This window comes from Daphnia pulex, chromosome 10 (assembly GCF_021134715.1).
Source record: "Daphnia pulex isolate KAP4 chromosome 10, ASM2113471v1".
NCBI classification, from domain to species: Eukaryota; Metazoa; Arthropoda; class Branchiopoda; order Diplostraca; family Daphniidae; genus Daphnia; species Daphnia pulex.
The window spans coordinates 899,360-916,671 of NC_060026.1; the positions used below are offsets into that span (position 1 = coordinate 899,360).

At 38.5% G+C, this 17,312-nt stretch overlaps 3 protein-coding genes and 1 long non-coding RNA gene across 8 annotated transcripts in view; 2 read left to right on the top strand and 2 right to left on the bottom strand.

The window, feature by feature from the left end:
- LOC124204627 lies at positions 1–16,955 on the bottom strand. 2 transcript variants are annotated; one of them, XM_046601720.1, is made up of 4 exons: positions 9,884–16,955; positions 9,568–9,729; positions 371–536; positions 1–288 (listed from the first exon to the last, which is right to left on the bottom strand). In XM_046601720.1, exon 1 carries the CDS (start codon positions 16,373–16,375, stop codon positions 11,342–11,344), a length of 5,034 nt encoding a protein of 1,677 aa, XP_046457676.1. In that variant the 5' UTR covers positions 16,376–16,955; the 3' UTR covers positions 1–288; positions 371–536; positions 9,568–9,729; positions 9,884–11,341. The 2 variants fall into 2 exon arrangements, with proteins under 2 accessions (XP_046457676.1, XP_046457677.1); XM_046601721.1 differs by lacking the exons at positions 1–288; positions 371–536 and adding exons at positions 8,419–9,247; positions 9,312–9,480.
- LOC124204637 lies at positions 3,982–4,897 on the bottom strand. 2 transcript variants are annotated; one of them, XM_046601744.1, is made up of 2 exons: positions 4,774–4,897; positions 3,982–4,684 (listed from the first exon to the last, which is right to left on the bottom strand). In XM_046601744.1, exon 2 carries the CDS (start codon positions 4,679–4,681, stop codon positions 4,160–4,162), a length of 522 nt encoding a protein of 173 aa, XP_046457700.1. In that variant the 5' UTR covers positions 4,682–4,684; positions 4,774–4,897; the 3' UTR covers positions 3,982–4,159. The 2 variants fall into 2 exon arrangements, with proteins under 2 accessions (XP_046457700.1, XP_046457699.1); XM_046601743.1 differs by having other exon boundaries at positions 4,756–4,897.
- On the top strand, positions 5,949–7,617 carry LOC124204636 (trypsin alpha-3-like). Of its 3 annotated transcripts, none has more exons than XM_046601741.1 (7): positions 5,950–6,101; positions 6,181–6,408; positions 6,498–6,613; positions 6,713–6,842; positions 6,922–7,203; positions 7,273–7,357; positions 7,426–7,617. In XM_046601741.1, the coding sequence occupies exons 2-7, from the start codon at positions 6,184–6,186 to the stop codon at positions 7,506–7,508; spliced, it is 921 nt and encodes a 306-aa protein (XP_046457697.1). In that variant the 5' UTR covers positions 5,950–6,101; positions 6,181–6,183; the 3' UTR covers positions 7,509–7,617. The 3 variants fall into 3 exon arrangements, with proteins under 3 accessions (XP_046457695.1, XP_046457697.1, XP_046457698.1); XM_046601742.1 differs by having other exon boundaries at positions 5,950–6,126; positions 6,202–6,408; positions 7,426–7,601; XM_046601739.1 differs by having other exon boundaries at positions 5,949–6,408.
- LOC124204639 overlaps positions 11,221–17,312 on the top strand; it is a 19,927-nt gene continuing 13,835 nt past the window's right edge. Inside the window, exons 1-4 of the long non-coding RNA XR_006879011.1 lie at positions 11,221–11,357; positions 12,305–12,391; positions 12,454–12,581; positions 17,038–17,190. This is a non-coding gene — a long non-coding RNA (uncharacterized LOC124204639). The remainder of the gene's footprint in view (positions 11,358–12,304; positions 12,392–12,453; positions 12,582–17,037; positions 17,191–17,312) is intronic.

The window sequence follows — 17,312 nt, forward strand, 5'->3', positions numbered from 1 at the left end:
TCGTTTAAACACAGCGTCATGTCTTTACCGCAGATTTCAAGTAGAATAAAATCAAGAACATTAAGTCGACGTTTGATTTGCGAACTAACTAATTTTTTCTTGGCAACATAGGCATTTATGTGTAAATAGCAAAAGGAATTATTGTGTTTACTAACAACGCCGATGAGCACGACATTTAAATGTAACCATATGTTATTGGTATTATAGTTTTGGGATAAAACCAATTTTTCATAATTGACGTGCACGAAACGACGTCCAGATAGGGTCCGTGTTTTCTCGCTGCAGTTCCTGTTGATTGAGAAATCAGTTTTTTAAATCAATCGAATATTAGAGGAACGGATTAGTAGTAGCCTATTCAAAATAAAATTACTCAGAATCGTCGAAATGATGGAGGACTTTTCGAATGTGGCTTCAAAATTTTGAAAGTGTTGGAGGATCACTTTGTTCCTGGAAAACAAGCAACCCATAATGCCGACAATCATGGTGTCGATATTAATCATATCCTCCGGCTTCAAAGTACGAATTAAGCTTTCTTCCTAATTAGAAAATAATAGTCAAGAATTAAAAAAAAAAAGAAATATCATTCGATAAACAGACTTTTAAGTTCTTAATCTTTTACCAAATGGGAACTATATCCTTGACGCCAGAGAACGAGATCCTCCACCAGGTTAAACCTCAAGACGCTGTCGATCGGGAAATATTTGTAGTTGAATCCGCTCTCGACGTGGGGATCCAGGGGCCATCCGCCGGACAAACACGTCATTTTCCGTCTGAAAAATGTCTCTGAATGGACAAAACAATCAAATCATTATATAATAGAAGAACAGAACACATTTATCAATCAATTATCGCCAAAGAGCTCTCCCCTGTTAACTGATTACATAATACTACAAGACGAGTTTTCGTTATTTGCTTTGATATTCAAGTGTTAGGTGGAAGTTGTTCAATGTTTTCCTTACCATTTTCCATCACTTGGAGTGCGCTGAAGGAGAAATACGCGTAATAACTATAGAGCTGCTATGTACTAATGGATGACACAACTTTATTCACGTTAGCGGTGGTTGCTGAACCCCAGCACACATGTATATGTAAAATCGGTCTTGACTGGAGCACGCTAAACCGACCACTGTACCTCGCTGAAGTTGGGAGACACCTGATTATACTTAATTGGGCAAGAAAATTTTGGAGTTCCATTCGAAAAAAAAAAAAAGAGTTGCAATTTTTAGAAAAAAAAAATGAACCAAAATAATCGACCTGGGGGTGATCCAACTGATCCATTATCTTTCAAAAGATCCGCATTTTCCCCATTGGTAGCCAAAATCGAATTCCTGGAAATCTCTCTCAACCGTCTGTGTATATTTTAACTCGACTGCTTTTTTCGTTTGACGTAGAAACGTATAATATAAATTGTCTCCCGTTTGAATGAAAAGTTAACACTTACTACTTTTTGACTCCAACTAAGAGCGCAGAGACAGCTAGGGATATCTTGGAAATGAAATAAAAGTAGCGACCAGCAACCTGTTACAGACTGGCTCTGTTTTGTTTGTTTGTTTTTTTTTAAACTTGTGTTTGTTAAAGTCAACTCAGTGATATTAATTAAGGGAGAAACGACAGCATCGAATGCTCGAGAAAAAAAAGGGTAAAATATACACAAACCGAAAAAGGCAAGGCCATCAGCCACACCCCAGCATAGGGAAAAATAAGAATAGAAGAAAATTAATGCGATAGCGGACTAATTGCTGTGCGCACGCACACAAACGTTTAAGCCAATTGACACGTGCAATGAAGAGCAACATTTCTCCCATCTGCCTTCATTATTTCGGTGCTGATCTTTTTATCAGCAGCGATTGAAGACTTCAATAAAGGACATAAAGTATACTAACTATAATCAAGTATACTCAAAACCTATTTGAAGTTATTTTGTTATTTTTGTCACCGCTAATTCAGAAATTATCTTTTAAACGAATTATGTAAATTGTATCAAAGAGAATGGGACTGACTGACGGAGCGGCAAATGCGGGCAAATGAAAATCGAAACTTGTGGAGGTGATGGGGTACGCCGGAGTGTTGGACTGGCTCGAGGGTACCAATCAATTAATTTGGAAAGTCAAGTTCTGGATCGATTTTTTTTTCGGCGGTTTTTCTTGTTTCGTTTGTTTGTTTGTTTTTTTCCCCATTTCATTTGATGATTTTGGATTCTTTCGAAATCCACTGGGTTCGAGTTCTGACCTTTATTCACAGCACGTTCGCCCAAAATGCCAAGATCTAGTTTCAGTCGTTAAATACAAGTTGCTAAATAAACTAGTATTGAATTGCATCGATTCAACGATTTGGCTGATCAATCGGTTGCTGTCGAATCGATCGAATTTCTTTTAGAGCACGTGCAGAATAAATTCCTCGTCAAGGTATACATCGAGTTTCTTAAGAAACGGGCGAAATAGATTTACATAAATGCATAAAGCCAAGGTGAGTTAAGAACCAATGTGGTCCACAACCAAACTTACAAGTTATCACACTTAAATTTGAGTGTACAATTAAAAACTGAAAGAGAAGTTGGGGAGGAGAGAGGACACACAAATCCATGATCGTAGTAAAACAAAACAAAAAGACAAATGATCTAGAAAAAGGTGATTACCTTTTTGGTCAGGACAGTTGCCTTTCCCTTTTTATTTTTTTATTTTTTGCTCTTATTGTACATAACGAGCGTTCTGGACATAATATGTCCACTGATTTTGTTTTTGTGAAATCATGTATCCCTGAATGAATCAGCTGAACTACTTACGCAGCACTTTGACTGCACACCAACAACTTGTAAACAAAACAACTTTTAAAAATATGTCAGCCGCGATTTCTGAAATAAGGCTGAGATCGACACTGTCCGCTTTTCTATTTCGCATTCTTTTTACGACGTTGACAAAATATATTCCCAGAAAACGAATGTCAAAGATGAAGAAAAATGCGCAATTTTAAAATTTTGTCCTCCGACAAAAATAATGGGCGTCATCGTCCATCGACCCCTGCATTCTTTTGTTTAACTGAGAATCGAAGGATCTTTCTTGGTGGTAGTAATACAGGGAGGAAGAGTGAGAAGCTTTCTTTGATGGCCGCTTTTCATTTTTTTTTATCAAACGACATTTCCAATAAAAATATCTGGAGTAATAATTTTACAATTGTTGCATGTTTAAACGGCATGTCACTAAAATAGTCGTTCCTACCGGGACATGCCGGCGCATTTTCAAATCCTTCGAGTACCAAGACCACATGCTGTGCGCTTACGAGCCTGGCAAAGGAACTTGTCAAGTATAAGTGAAACTTAAAAGGGATAAAAGCTATTCAAAACTGAGCCAAGTATGTGACTATTTGGTGTTATATGGCAGGGTGCCAGTGGCGGTCCACTCGTCGTCAAATCGACTGGACCGAAATGCAAATATGAACAAGTTGGAATCGTCAGCTGGGGAATCGGTAAGACAAATTTTACGTAATTCAGTCGTTATTTGTTTTTTAATTTATCGGGGAAATAACAGGATGTGCTAGACAAGGATACCCAGGCGTTTTCATGAGAGTGACGTCATTCCTGCCCTGGATCAAGATGAACACGCAATATTAAAATAATTACGCCTTACATCCGGTGCGGAAAACTGTTTCCATAGATATGATTGACTGGGCGTTGATGTGGAATACACATTTCATCAGATCGTCGGCGATCCGCGATTATATAGAGCGTCATAGAGTATAATCTTTTTTTCCTCTTAATTGTCTTATTCTCTGATGTGTTAACCGTTCTCCTAAAACGTCTCATTTCATCAGTCTAAATGATGTTGTATAAAATACAAGATATCAGGCAGGCAGCATCGTGATGATTATTATTCCATTTGTCGGCCAGAAGAAAATAAGTATGTCGATATTATCTGTGACGACATCGTAATAAAGCGATGATGTCAATGGCGATTTGAAATCATGGAGTCAAATATGACGAAGATTAAAATTCATGCAAACCAAATAAAAATAAGTTGTGCATTTTGGAATCGACCTGGGTTGTAATAATAATATAGTACTAAATTTATATAATAGCCTAGCTGATACACATTATTATCAATTAGACTGTGCTGGAATGAAGTGCCGAAGAGATATGGTCGGGACTCGGGGTGCGCTGATTTGTTCAGATGAATTGATAAATGTGTTGAGCAAAATGTTGGCAGTTGTTGGTGACAAGATCGTAAACTTCATTCAAGTAGTTCTTTCTATAAATGTGATCAATCAGCTCTTTGACAGAGTGACTGCCTTTACATTTCCTCTCGCATCGGATTCCGCCCCCAAATACATTCGTCGTGCGATCTTGTCTACGGTACTTGTTGCGAACGTATGCGGCAATTTTCGACCGCTGAATGGTGACGCCATCGCTGTTCTTCTCGATGGACCACCACCACTCGTCCGTTTGGAAAACAATGTACGCGTGATGGAGGACGATTTGCGTGACTTGTACATTGCTCAGCGGATTCGTGTAGTGCCCAACCTCCAGAATCTTCTCTGATTCCTCAACCAGTTGGCCAAGTCTCTCACGCAGTTCTGCATCCGTGATGAAATAGCCATCTCCGGGCTGATCGGCTAGAGGATCGAAATACAATTTTCCGGTGTGTTCCTTTCCGCCACCAGACACCGATGTCGATGTAACCGAGCCCATCCCCTGTGAAAAATATTCAGGCTTTCATTTGACAAATTTGAATTAGATATATTGAAAAAGTCTGCTGGAATTACGCAGTTATGTAGGCCTACTTGGAGTTATTGTATATCCTTTAATTAATATGTTGCATGGATTATAAATGGGAAAAAAGATCAACCGTCGAAACTGTTGTGCAACTTTCGATTCACGTCAGCAGTAGTATCGTTCCGACCGGTTCCGACGTCACCCAGCAACTATACTGTCGCACTCCACCATTGTCGGGACCGTTCGTGAATTGCCTTTATGATGGGGTTAGTAGAATTCAAATCGAAGCGGCTGTTCCGCTCATCTGCTTCTCCTATAACGTATAGTCACGCAATTGGCAGATGTCAAGATGTGACTTGGACTTATTAAAGATCCCCCACAATATGCGATATCCCATACTTGAGGACGAGTACTCCTTAACCTCATTAACCCCACCTAAATTGAGTTATAGTCTCCTTTTTTTTTGAAAGTTATTGGCGTTCCTAATTGGAATTGCGCTGGATTTTATAACTCACCATGTAGGGATACTGATTCTTCCTAGTGGCGTCACCGTCAACCATTCTCGTTTGCTGGCTGTCGCTTATTTCCTCTAATTGTTCCGCTGCTGTCTGCCATTCATTTCGGGTTGTTTCGTCCAATGTTGGCACAAACCTTTTGGTTTTATGCACTCGGATGCCAGCGCTATTAGCTGGGTCGAAGTAAAACAGCAGAACGGCCATCAAAAAGACGACGGCGGGTCTTATTGACTGGAAAGGTTTGGCCATTTCCCTAATTTACTGTTTGATGCGCCAATGTAAGACGAAAAAACACTATACAATTTGATGCAAACTCGTTGGATCGGCCGTTGAACGGTCTCTGCACTCAAATTTTGCCACTTCTTTGACTACATTATATGTTATATACCTGCGCAGTTTCCCGGAAAAGTCAGCCCCGCAATATAACTCAAAAGGATATATGATTGTGGTAGAATGTATCGTTTCATTAATAATCAGCTCGTATCATTTTATATTTTCAACAGAAGTGGTTAAACATATATACTCGCGATCCCAAATATAATATTACACATCAGTTACATGCACATATAGAATTGAAAAAGAAAAAGATTGAACGGTAAAAATCACGACGTTGTTATCTTGGGTTGGCTGTGGCCTGTGGGTTTGGGGAACCACTTCCAGAAAATATTTTGAACTGATTATTATAATATATTGCCATAGGTAAAGGAGTAGGAACATTTTTTTTTTTAATATTTTTATTTCCATATTTGGGTTGCGGGCTTTATATTTTTCTGGAAATTTGTCGTAATATCAATTAAAAGAAACCGCACAAAATGTTGTGTAGTGATTAACAAGTGGTCGACGGGAGAAGTTGAGTCGAATTTTGACACGCGGAGACAATTGTTAGTTCTCTCATCAATCCAGCTTGTAGGACCTTCCAGCACTAAATCGATTATCTTTTACGAATTCAAACGCATTTAGAAAATGAGCCGATTACGCCAGTCAGGGCCAGCCACCCTCTTTTTAGTGGCCGTCCTGTTGTCTTACTCCGGCCCAGCCGAAGGTGGCCAGACAACACAAAGATTTCCGTCAACTCAAAACAACACCGGAAGTGAATGGCAGACTCTTGAAAATTTGGAGGAAGGAAGTAACGAGGAGATGCGAATGGTTGGCAGTGACGTCGCTCAACGGAATCAGTACCCCTACATGGTGAAGTCAAATTTCAGATTTTTAAATACACCATCTCATAATTAATGTCAAACAGTTTATGAAAATGTGAATCAAAATTAACTATCCAGGTATCATTGGGGCGTAAAAACAATGACCGCATTCATAAATTCTGCGGTGGCTCATTAATCAGTTGGAATAAAATCTTGACAGCGGCTCATTGCGTTACCGAAAGAAAATCTACCCAGTGAGTAGTTATTATTTAATAAAAGTTATTAATAATAAAAGCGTGTCCTAATTTTGTATTCTGTAAATAATTACTCAATTTCTTTTGTATTTATTTTAGTCCAAAAGACCCTAAGAACATGATCGTCTTATTGGGCGTGCATGAACTGAGCGGAAAACGGAACGACGCCCAGCTGTCGAGAAACGTCGTCAAAATCAAAATCCACGAGAAATACAATCCCAAACATTGGGTAATCAGAATTATACAGCTTTATTGTCAATTGACCCGGTTTGGACGTAAATTTCATCTCAGTTGTGAATCAATTTTAGTTCAACGACATCGCCATCCTGACGCTAGAGAATCCCGTCAAGTTTACCAAGACAATCTCGCCCGTCTGTTTGCCTCCGCAAGGATCCGACGATAGTTACGAAGGCAGGTTGGTGTTCGTCAAGGGCTGGGGACGTACAAAGGAAGGCGGAAAGGGCTCGGATTTCCTTCGTCATATTTCCAAAAGAATTCTTAACCAATCCAAATGTCGCCAAATTTATAACTACAGACCTTACCCCAGCCACATGATGTGCGCTTACGAGCCCGGAAAAGGAACTTGCCAAGTATAAGTGAATGGGATACAATAATATTTAAAGGTTTTAAATTGAGTTGATTATTGGGTGTAATGGCAGGGCGATAGTGGCGGTCCACTCGTCGTCAAATCGACTGGACCGAAATGCAAATATGAACAAGTTGGAATCGTCAGCTGGGGGAAAGGTATTATTTACCTTATATTCTTCTATTGATTTATATTTTATTTATTTTATTTAATAAAACAAAAACAGGATGTGCTAGAAGTGGATACCCAGGCGTTTTCATGAGAGTGACGTCGTTTCTGCCCTGGATCAAGATGAACACGCAAAATTAAACCACGCCCTGTTTGATTAGAATATTACGTTGCTGGTTTCCATGGTCCCGATTGACTGGTGTATAATACATTCGACCAAACCGGCATTGATTTTCCGTCACCAAATAAATTGTCTTTATTTAGATTTCTTTTCTTTAAACGTAACAATCTTACAAAAACAATTCATTTTTATCGAGTGATTATTATAGGATAAATGCGGATAAATGCCAATGGACTCTATAGCCGTCGCCACTTATCAATTTTGTTTGTTCCAGGTCAATTAATTTCTCATTTGTCAATTTTTTTTTCAATTTCATGTCAATTAATTTATCAATTGTCAATTTTTAAAATTCCAGAACAGGTTAATAATTTCTTAATTGTAATTTTTTTTTCAATCCCAGGTAAATTAATTTCCCAATTTTTGATACTGCTAATTATCAACACACTTGAGAGGTTGGCCCGTGTCACAATAAATCTTGCCAACTGTCGGGATCGGCAGCGTTCAATGGCGGGTTAGGTGCATCGGGGTAAAACCATTTCTTCATGACTGCCGTACAGTAAAAAATGTCCAGATAGGGACCGTGATGCTTAGCTATAGTTTCTAATAATTTGATAATAAAAACCAAAATATTGTGATTCAAGGCCTTAATATTTAAAAAAAAATTGCAAATTATACTTAGGATCACGGAAATAATGGAAGACTTTTCAAAAGTCTGTTCAAACATCCGAAAGTGTTCGACCATGGCTTGATTTCTGACGAATAAACAATTCATGATGGCTACGATCATCATTTCTATATCGGCCCCTTCTTCCGGCTTCAAGGCCGCTAATAAACTTTGTTCCTGCGCACAAAACAAACAATTTCCGTCGTCCAAATATAAATTCCAAACATCTCATTTCAATTAATTAGTTTTTGTTTTTTAAAAACTTACCAGACGTGAGCCGAATCCGTGATTCCAGAGAATCACGTCCTCGACCATGAGCGACTTGTACTCGGTGTCGATCGGGAAATATTTTAAATTGAATCCGTTGTCCATGTGCGGATCTAAACAGCGTCCGCCTGACAAACTCATCATCTCCCTCATTCACTTAATTTAAAAAAATCGCTGACGGTATATAGAAGATAACAAAACGACAACTAACACAGTTGGCATCAATGAATGTACTAAAGGACGGTATCTTTTATTTAAAAACAGAAAACCTCGCAGGATCTTTAATGGCCCATTATACTAGTGACTGGATGAGCCATTGTTTTCCAGGATATCAGAATTACTGGTCGTTACGGAATAACTGTGATGGATGAAGCCCTCGTCGGACTAGGTCATGTGTACATTTCTCAGATGAGGTAACATTAACTAATGGTCCTAGTTCGCTGAATCGATTTCAGCCAAGGTCGGAACGAAAAACAATCAAAATTTAAATGGGAAATGATTTATTATGCACGCATGGCGATTACCAAATTTAAAAACCATATTTCAAGCGTTCTTGGAGGGAGGCTGGCTTGTGCATTTGCAAACTTACAAACGTTGAAAATTCGTGGCAGAATATTACGCGCAAAAATTCGCAAATAACAAATTGTTTCAACATGGGCATTTCTGTGTAATAATAGCAAAATGATAATAATCTTGTTTCCTAACAACGCATGATGAGCACGACATTTTAAATGTAACCGAACTTATTATTAGCATAAAACCAATTTTTCATAATTGACGTGCACGAAACGACGTCCAGATAGGGTCCGTGTTTTCTCGCTGCAGTTCCTGTTGATTGAAAAAATTTTTTTTTTTTAAATCAATCGAATATTAGTATATTAAAAAGAATTACTCAGAATCGTTGATATGACGGAGGACTTTTCAAATGTGTCTTCGAAATTCTGAAAGTGTTGGAGAATCACTGTTGCGTTCTGAGAAAACAAACAGCCCAAAATGGCGATAATCATGACGTCAACCTTTTCCATATCCTCCGGCTTCAAAGCACGAATTAAGACATCTTCCTAATTAGAAAATATAGTCAATTATTATTATTAAAAAATATATCACTATATCAACAGAATTATATATTTGTTGCTCATGTTTTATACCAAATGGGAACTATATCCTTGACGCCAGAGAATGAGATCCTCCACCAGGTTGAACTTCAAGACATATCGGGAAATATTTGTAGTTTAATCCGCATTCGACGTGGGGATCCAGGAGCCCTCCGCCGGACAAACACGTCAACTTCCGTGCGAAAATTAAAATCTCTGAATGGACACCAATCAAAGCATAATAGAACACAGCATTTATAAATTAAAATTATATCACCAAAGAGCTCTGCTGACTAATTAAAATAAGAAGAGTTTGCTTCGATACTGATTTCAAGTATAAAAGGTGGAAATTGCTTTATGTTTGTCTTACCATTTTCCATCACTTTGGAGTGTGTCGAAGAACAACTAAGCGTAAGTAGAGCTGCTCGTTATTATCCTGATGAATATGACACAACTTTATTTGTTTAAATTAGCGGTGGTTGCAACTCCGTGTACAATCGCGGTCTTGACTGGAGCACGATAAACGGTCAACTGTTAACTCGCTGAAGTTGGACAACCGATTAAAACTTTATTTGGCAAGAAATTTCCGAGTACCGCGAAGGGCAAGTATAATTCGAGAGAAAAGTGGGAAAACAATACCGACGTGGGGGTGTCATTAATATCTTTCGAGAGATCCTCGATTCCCCCAAGGAACCGAAAATCGACTTCCTGGAAATCTAGAACTGTTGCGCATACAATCGTCTCACGGTGAATGCATAAAGTTAACACTTATGATTCGAAGAGCGCAGATTATTACCTTGGAAAATAAAATTAAAGTAGAGCTGACAGTTTAAACTTTTTTTGAAATTAAAGTCAACTTGAGATACGGAAAAAACGACATGCTTGGGAAAAATACACAAAATGATTCTCAAGGAATTAAATTGGCAAACCGAAAAATGGTATGAAGGCCATCAGCCACACCCAGCTCGAGGGAAAGTGCTATATTTATGGAAATCAATGCGATGGGGCGGGCTTATTGTGCACTATGCAAGTCTCAGATAAACTATTAAAACGTTTATCCGTGAATCGACGTGCAACGAGGAGTAACATTTCTCTCATCTTCCTTCATATTTTTACTTCATATTCTTAACGAAAAGTAAAATTACATTTTGGACTGAGCGGCAAATGAAAGACATCAGTGAGCAGTGTTGGACTGACTCGAGGAAACCAATCAGTAAGTTTGGAAAGTTGTTCTTCATCGATTTTTTGAGGGTGGTTTTTCCAGTTTTGGTTGTCGTTTTTATTTTGTTTGATTATAATTTGGGAACGTTTCAAAAAGGCCACAAGATTACGCACCTTTATTCGCAACATGTTATTACGTACTCGGTTACGTATGCCAAAACGCAGATATCTAGTTTCAATCGGTTTCAATCGTTTACAAGTTGTTTAACTAGTTGATTTAACAATTGGAGTGTAGGTAAGAGTTGGGGGTGGGAGAGGAAATAAAAATCCAAAATGGCCGACTTTTCTTTTCTAAATGGGGGGTGGAGCGGGGGGGGGGAGAGGGTTGAGAAAAATTCAAAATGGCCGACTTGTAAACCCTTCCTCCTCCTACGCATTGCCGCCAAAAATTCAGCCGGGAAAATGCGCCTCGTGCGGCCGATGAAAAGAAACTCAGTCTGGTGTGTAACACGAGTCCGTCACGTCGTCGATAGCTCTCTGGCTGTGTTTTTACTGATAATTTTGTCGTTAAATTGAAAAAAATAACAAACTAGTTTGTTATAGAGGACCAGAGTGTATTCAATTATGCAAGTGCGTTAATTTCTACAGTTACAAGATTGGATTCATTTTATTTCTTCAGATGGGTAAGCAAAGCCTTGACTAAACTGTAATTTCTCTCTGATTTCGCAAATTGTATGACTGTATTTTTGTTTCCGTACATGTCGTTGTACTCGTGAAACACCAGTTCCTTCACTTGAATTTGTCCTAGTTTTTCTGAAACGCATTTCAAAAATTTGTTGACATTTCGAGGTAAAATTATGTCGACGTAAGAAACATTTTCCATCGTGTAAAAATATTCATCGCGGAGGTAGCTACTCCACACACTTTTTTCTTTGTCGTCGTCATTTATCTGGTATTTCTGCGTGATTATTTGTGTTAATTTCGTTAGCTCCCCACTGTCGGCATAGTCAACAATCTGTTGAATGTTTTTCCAGCAGTAAACGCGAGCACAGAAACTTAATTCATTCAAAATTCCAATTGCTTCTTTTACTATTTGACGTCCATAATCTTTAGTTTGCTTTTCATCGGACATTAATTGATGTAAAAGAACATTAAGTCGACTATCGTTCCAGTGTTTTAACGCGTTAATAATATTTCCTTGCACGAGTTTTCTGACGTCACTTTCTCCCGATGTGTCCATTACGTATTTCAAAAAGTTGTCCATTTTATTCAACGCCATTTTCTCACTCCTTCCATCGACGTTGTCAAAATAGCAACTCCAAATACTGCATCCTGTTTCATTAATTTCATTGCGATGTTGTTCTAAAATTGCACAGACTAACTCTGACAAGTTTGTGCTGTAATTGGCATTATCCATAATGAAAACCAAGATTTTTACTCGAGTCCATATAATGTTGACATGCCCATACAAGATCCATTGGCTCTTTGCTTCTTCCTCTACAGGGGCTATGATATTTTTAATTTCTTTAATTAATTTCACCAATAAATGTTGTTTGATGTCTTTTTTATTCCCTCCTGCCATATAATCCAACATCCAATTAACTAGACTTTTTCGTCCGTGTTTTAACAGAGACCGAGTGATGGCTACGATTCCTTCGTCATCAAACAACCGTTGATTGATTTCACCTTGGCTCAATTCGGCGAAAATCAATTCCAGGTAATTGAGAAAAGAGTTTAGCAAATAATTGGATGAGTAATTGATTCTTTTGAATTTTTCAGCGTCGTAATCTGTTTGGAGAATTCGAGCCCAGTGACTGGTTTTATGGTTTCCTACTCCGTCCCTTGATGAGGTGAATATTACCAGGAAATCCGACAATCGACTTTCATGAAATAGGCCCATGCAACCAGTAAGTTTATCTTCGTATTTCTGAAACAGAAAGTAGAACCCCTTGGAAATGTGAATGTCAAGAAGACGTTGAATCCAATTTTCGAATCCCTTCGCCATTATCATTTTCTTTGCGGTGTCTGGATCGACATATTCCAGTGATATTATCGAATGTTGATCTCGTAAGACAAAATCGTTTAGATCGTCCCAGTGTTGCTCGTTTCCTTCACCTTCGGGAACGATTATGTCGGCCACTTTTCGGTACCACAAGCTGCTATCGTTGTCACCTCTGTCTAGAATAATGGCAGCCCAATACAAATCGTAATTTGTATTGTCCCCAGTATATTTTGATTTTAATAATTTTAGTAGGTAATCTTGTCCCATCTCCTCTTTAACAGTTCTCAAAATCAATTCAAACATTTCAATTCTCCTGACGTAAATCGCATCCCTTAAAGCACCGAAGACACCTTCAAGCCAATCTTGTTTTAACCAAACCATTAACTTGCGACAAACTTCTTTGTGGCCTCGGGCAGCGGCGAGATAGAGAGCCGTGAATCTTTGATCAGTTCGTACCATGTCGTCGTCTATAAACTCTTCTATACTTTTCACATCAATAATGGTTTCATTCTCTTCGGATGTGATCCCCAATAGTTCGCCCTTACTCGTCTCCGGTTCCTCGTCTATTATTTCAATTACAGTGGGTGTGGCTCCGTTAAAGGCTGCTTGCTGGAGTCGAGTCAATCTTAGCAAAGGTTGGGATTGCCCAGTTGGATCGGGAAACAGATAAAAACTTTCGAAGGCCTGATAGTCCCATAACAAGACTAGACGACAGATTCGTTCCAGTAAAATGTTTCGCCCAATATCCCGTAAAAAATTCAGGGTCTGTTTGATGTTGACAGGTGAATTTTGGCAGTCCAATCTGGCCTGGCGTTCTGTTTTTAAAAATAATTTCGCAAATGATTCGTCGTCGTACAAGTGAGACAAAAGGGCTAGCCATTTCCTCAATTGATTTGCGTAGTAATGGTTGCACATGAAGAAATGCAGCGCTCGTACACGCAATGATATTTCTTCAGGTCTTTTTTCTGTTTCAATTTTGTTTAAACTCTTTTTGTGCTTGAGCAGGAAATGTAGAACGATATCCACAATTTTTCTTTTCTCTTCCTTATCCCAATCACGAAATTTTGTGTGTGGTAATTCACGCAGGATCGCAGAAAATATTTTGTTTACTTCGCTCTTATCCGCCGCAATGTCGTAGTGTTTTATGAACCGTTCAAACGTTTCACTGCTGTTTTCTTCTGTGAAAATTTCGAATATTTGAAAATAGGGCGCGTGAATGACAGGTCTCATAACTTTTCTAAATTCGGTCGAGTCAAACATGACGTCGAAACAGTCAAATAGAAATTTGAATATAGTTACGTTCCTGTTTTTGATTGCACTTAGTAAAATTTCGTAAGCATTTTTAGTCGATTTCCACAGTTTAGTAAATATTTTTAATCGCAATGGCATTTCCGTCTTTTTGTTGATTATCTCGCGCCAATTGATATTTTCATTGTCAATCTCTTTCAACATGGAATCGAAAAAGACTAGGACTCCAGCGTAATGATTTTGCGTCAGAATTATGTTGACTCTAAATTCTCGAGCATTTTTCTCTACAATCGGAAGGCTTTTTTCTTTATCGTCATCTAGAAGAAACCCTTTGTACAGATGCTCTGCCATGTAATACTCGGCGTAGGTTCGGTGTGAGAACTGCGTTTTACCTTCTGCGTTGGTTTCCAACAGCCCAAAACGGGTACAATCATCGCCGAGTTTGAGCAAAGTGTTTGCCGAATTTCCTAACAGTAGGTTTACATCATCTTGTCCAGATACGATTGTCCTTATTGCCAAGTCTCTCAGAAACTGCTGTAAAGTTTTCACTTGGTTATCGATAGAACTGTCGCTGTTCTCCCTTGCGTCGATATAAATTTGTTGTTTATTTTTTACTATGAGACGGAAAAGGTTAGGCAGTTTCAAATTCAGCCGATTGATTTCTTTTAAAAGCAAATCGAACTCTTGTTGATTATTTGTCCTTTGGACTTGCGACTTGAAGCATTCGGCAAGGATGCGACACTGCAGCGAGGTCCCGATAAAGGCCCTTTCCTTATCCTTTAGGGTTGTCGCCATCTGGTCGACTAAAGAACTGGCAAACAGTTGAACGATTTCATCTCCTAGGTCGCGTTTCCATAAAGAAGTTAAATAATTTATTTGATCTTCTTTGCTAAAGTCGTCCAGATTGTAAGATAACTGAGACAGTTGCAGCTGGAGATAGCCCGCCATGTGGGATCGAGTTGTTACGTATAATCGAACAGACTTCATCTGTTTAAGTGTATTTATTACTAGGATAACGTTATCTTTGTAGTGACTCTCATCGAAACCGTCCAACATGATCGCAATCCGGTCACCCGTCTCCAGCCGGTGTTTTAATAACGAACGTGCAAATTTACTTTGCCCAGTAACAACGGATAAGTTGATTAGGAAATGTACAACTGTCAGTTTGTCGATTGAACGGTAATCGAGTTTTGAAAAGGCTTCTGAATGATCTGAAAGGTTAATTAAAATGACCCAATGCCCTGGATCCTTATTTTTAATTTGCTCGTAGTAGTGAGACAAAATGCTGGTCTTTCCCGTTCCGGCAACGCCGGATATTATTACTACTCCGGGCGACTTATTTTGGAGATTCCAGTCAAACAACAAGTCATCTTCTGAGATAGAACTCCATGACTCTGAAGGGCTGATGGGCGAATTCCTTTTCTCTAAGAGGCTAATCATTTCCTCCCAGATTTTAGACTTTTTATCGTGGGCGACGAACCATTGAATTTCTCCTTTGGAATTTACTTTGCACTTGGTTTTCAGTTGCTCGGCAACCGAATGCCCTAGTTCCTTATCTACTTGGCTCCAAAAATTATCGCTGAATGGAAACGTGGGTGTCAATCGCCTCTGAATGTAAAACGGTTTTTTGAAACTGGACGAGGTGGGCGATGGGATTTCGATCGATTCAATTTGAATCAACTCCTCCATGGAATCCAAGTCGATAACATTTTCTGGCCTACTTCCAGTTTGGTCTCTCTGTTGGATTAATGATTCTACAGTTTGAAATGTCCCTTGAAATAATATTTTCTTTGAAAGTAGAATGTTCTTAAATCGTTCGCTTAACTCGGTAAATTTGAGGTCATCAAATGCCCCAGCATCCTCATAATGATTAATGATGATTATCTTATTTGTGATTTTACTTCTGTAGTAATCATCGTCCTTGGTGGATGCGCAAAGTGAACAATTGTGGCCTTCACCTTCACAGACAGCAACAATAAGTTGGCAGTAGGAATTATTATTCCTCAATATGTTTTTAAACGCCAACTCTTGTAGACTACTGAATGACGTCATCAAGTAGCTATCCTTCCGCTGATAACACTTTTTCTGTACTTTGTCACTGGCGATCGGCTGTTCCAACCTTAATTTTTCAAGTGCCGCAATCACCTTGACTGCCGTTAGTTTCGGAAATTTCGTGGCGATGCGCTCAATTTTGTTTGGAGACGTCAACAGCTGATTTAAATTCTCTGCCATTTCCTGAATGGCTTCGTCGTTGAATTCGCACTGTTCAATCAATTGCTTTTGATATTCGAACGAAGCAGCAGTCAACAATTTCTTATTGCACTTTGATATTATCTCTTCATTCAACGACAATTTTTTTAATTGAATTTTGTTCTTACTTTGAGGTGAAGTCGTTGATGCCGAAGTAGCGTCGTCGTTGCTAGGGCGTTTGGGCTTTTTAATAGGATCCATAATGTTAAGTTAAAGCACTAATTCAGTCACAGTGTCAGGTATCAACGTGGTAACTTGTTAATTTGATTATTGACTTTGTCTCAGCGACACGGCGATAAATTTACAAAATTACAGAGAGAATTTTTGGGTAGTTAAGCTCAACAGCAATCAGTCAGCTCCAATCGCTTTTTATTCGTCTTGCAATGTTATCAGAAGAGCGTAGCAACGGAAGATAATAAAATGTTACATCATTTTTCATTTACTTTGGTGATAACATGAAAACTGCTCATGTCGTAACCGAGTTATTTTTAAATATTACTTTTGTATTCAGTTTAATTAATTGCTTCGTTTATGTTTGCTGGATTTCTTTTAAAGAAATGGAAAACTAGAGAAGAAATTTTCTGAAATGCGAATTAAAACATTTCTAAGATAAAAACTCGTATACAATAAAATTCATAGGGGAAAAAAGTGGGCTATTCATTTTATTTTTCAAAGAGACAAGTATCATTTGTGCTTCAAGCTGGTTGTCATATTTTATGTTGGCTACATGGAAATGATTTATTCAGCTATCTATCAGCATTTTCTATCTATTCTATCAACTACTGTTTTTGTTATGTCATTCTTATGTGCGAATATTCCTTAAATAATTACAAAAATGTTTTTCCTTTCTTTTTATTATGTAGATGAACTCCGTTTGATCATTTCGTGCGAGTGTAAATGTGCTGCTCACGAGGACGTCTTTTCTCCAGTTTTCCGCCACATCTCTAATTGGACCTACCTTTTGATCTCTGTGAATGGAACTTGGAGATGGCTGGCCGTATTTCTCAGGTTTCAAGGTAGGACTGATTTAAAATTATCATTCCTTACCGTACTGTTTAAACAAAAGAAGAGATATAGAACTACAAACTGCATCAACCGGTTATAGGCGAAAACCGAAACTGACCGTTTTTACAAGTTC

Bases quoted from the DNA above. Each gene is read 5' to 3' on its own strand.
- LOC124204627 (XM_046601720.1), bottom strand. From the start codon at position 16,375: ATGGATCCTATTAAAAAGCCCAAACGCCCTAGCAACGACGACGCTACT.
- LOC124204636 (XM_046601739.1), top strand. From the start codon at position 6,184: ATGAGCCGATTACGCCAGTCAGGGCCAGCCACCCTCTTTTTAGTGGCC. The intron at 6,614-6,712 runs GTGAGTAGTTAT...TATTTATTTTAG, and splicing joins ACCGAAAGAAAATCTACCCA to TCCAAAAGACCCTAAGAACA. The intron at 7,204-7,272 runs GTATAAGTGAAT...GTGTAATGGCAG, and splicing joins CCGGAAAAGGAACTTGCCAA to GGCGATAGTGGCGGTCCACT.
- LOC124204637 (XM_046601744.1), bottom strand. From the start codon at position 4,681: ATGGGCTCGGTTACATCGACATCGGTGTCTGGTGGCGGAAAGGAACAC.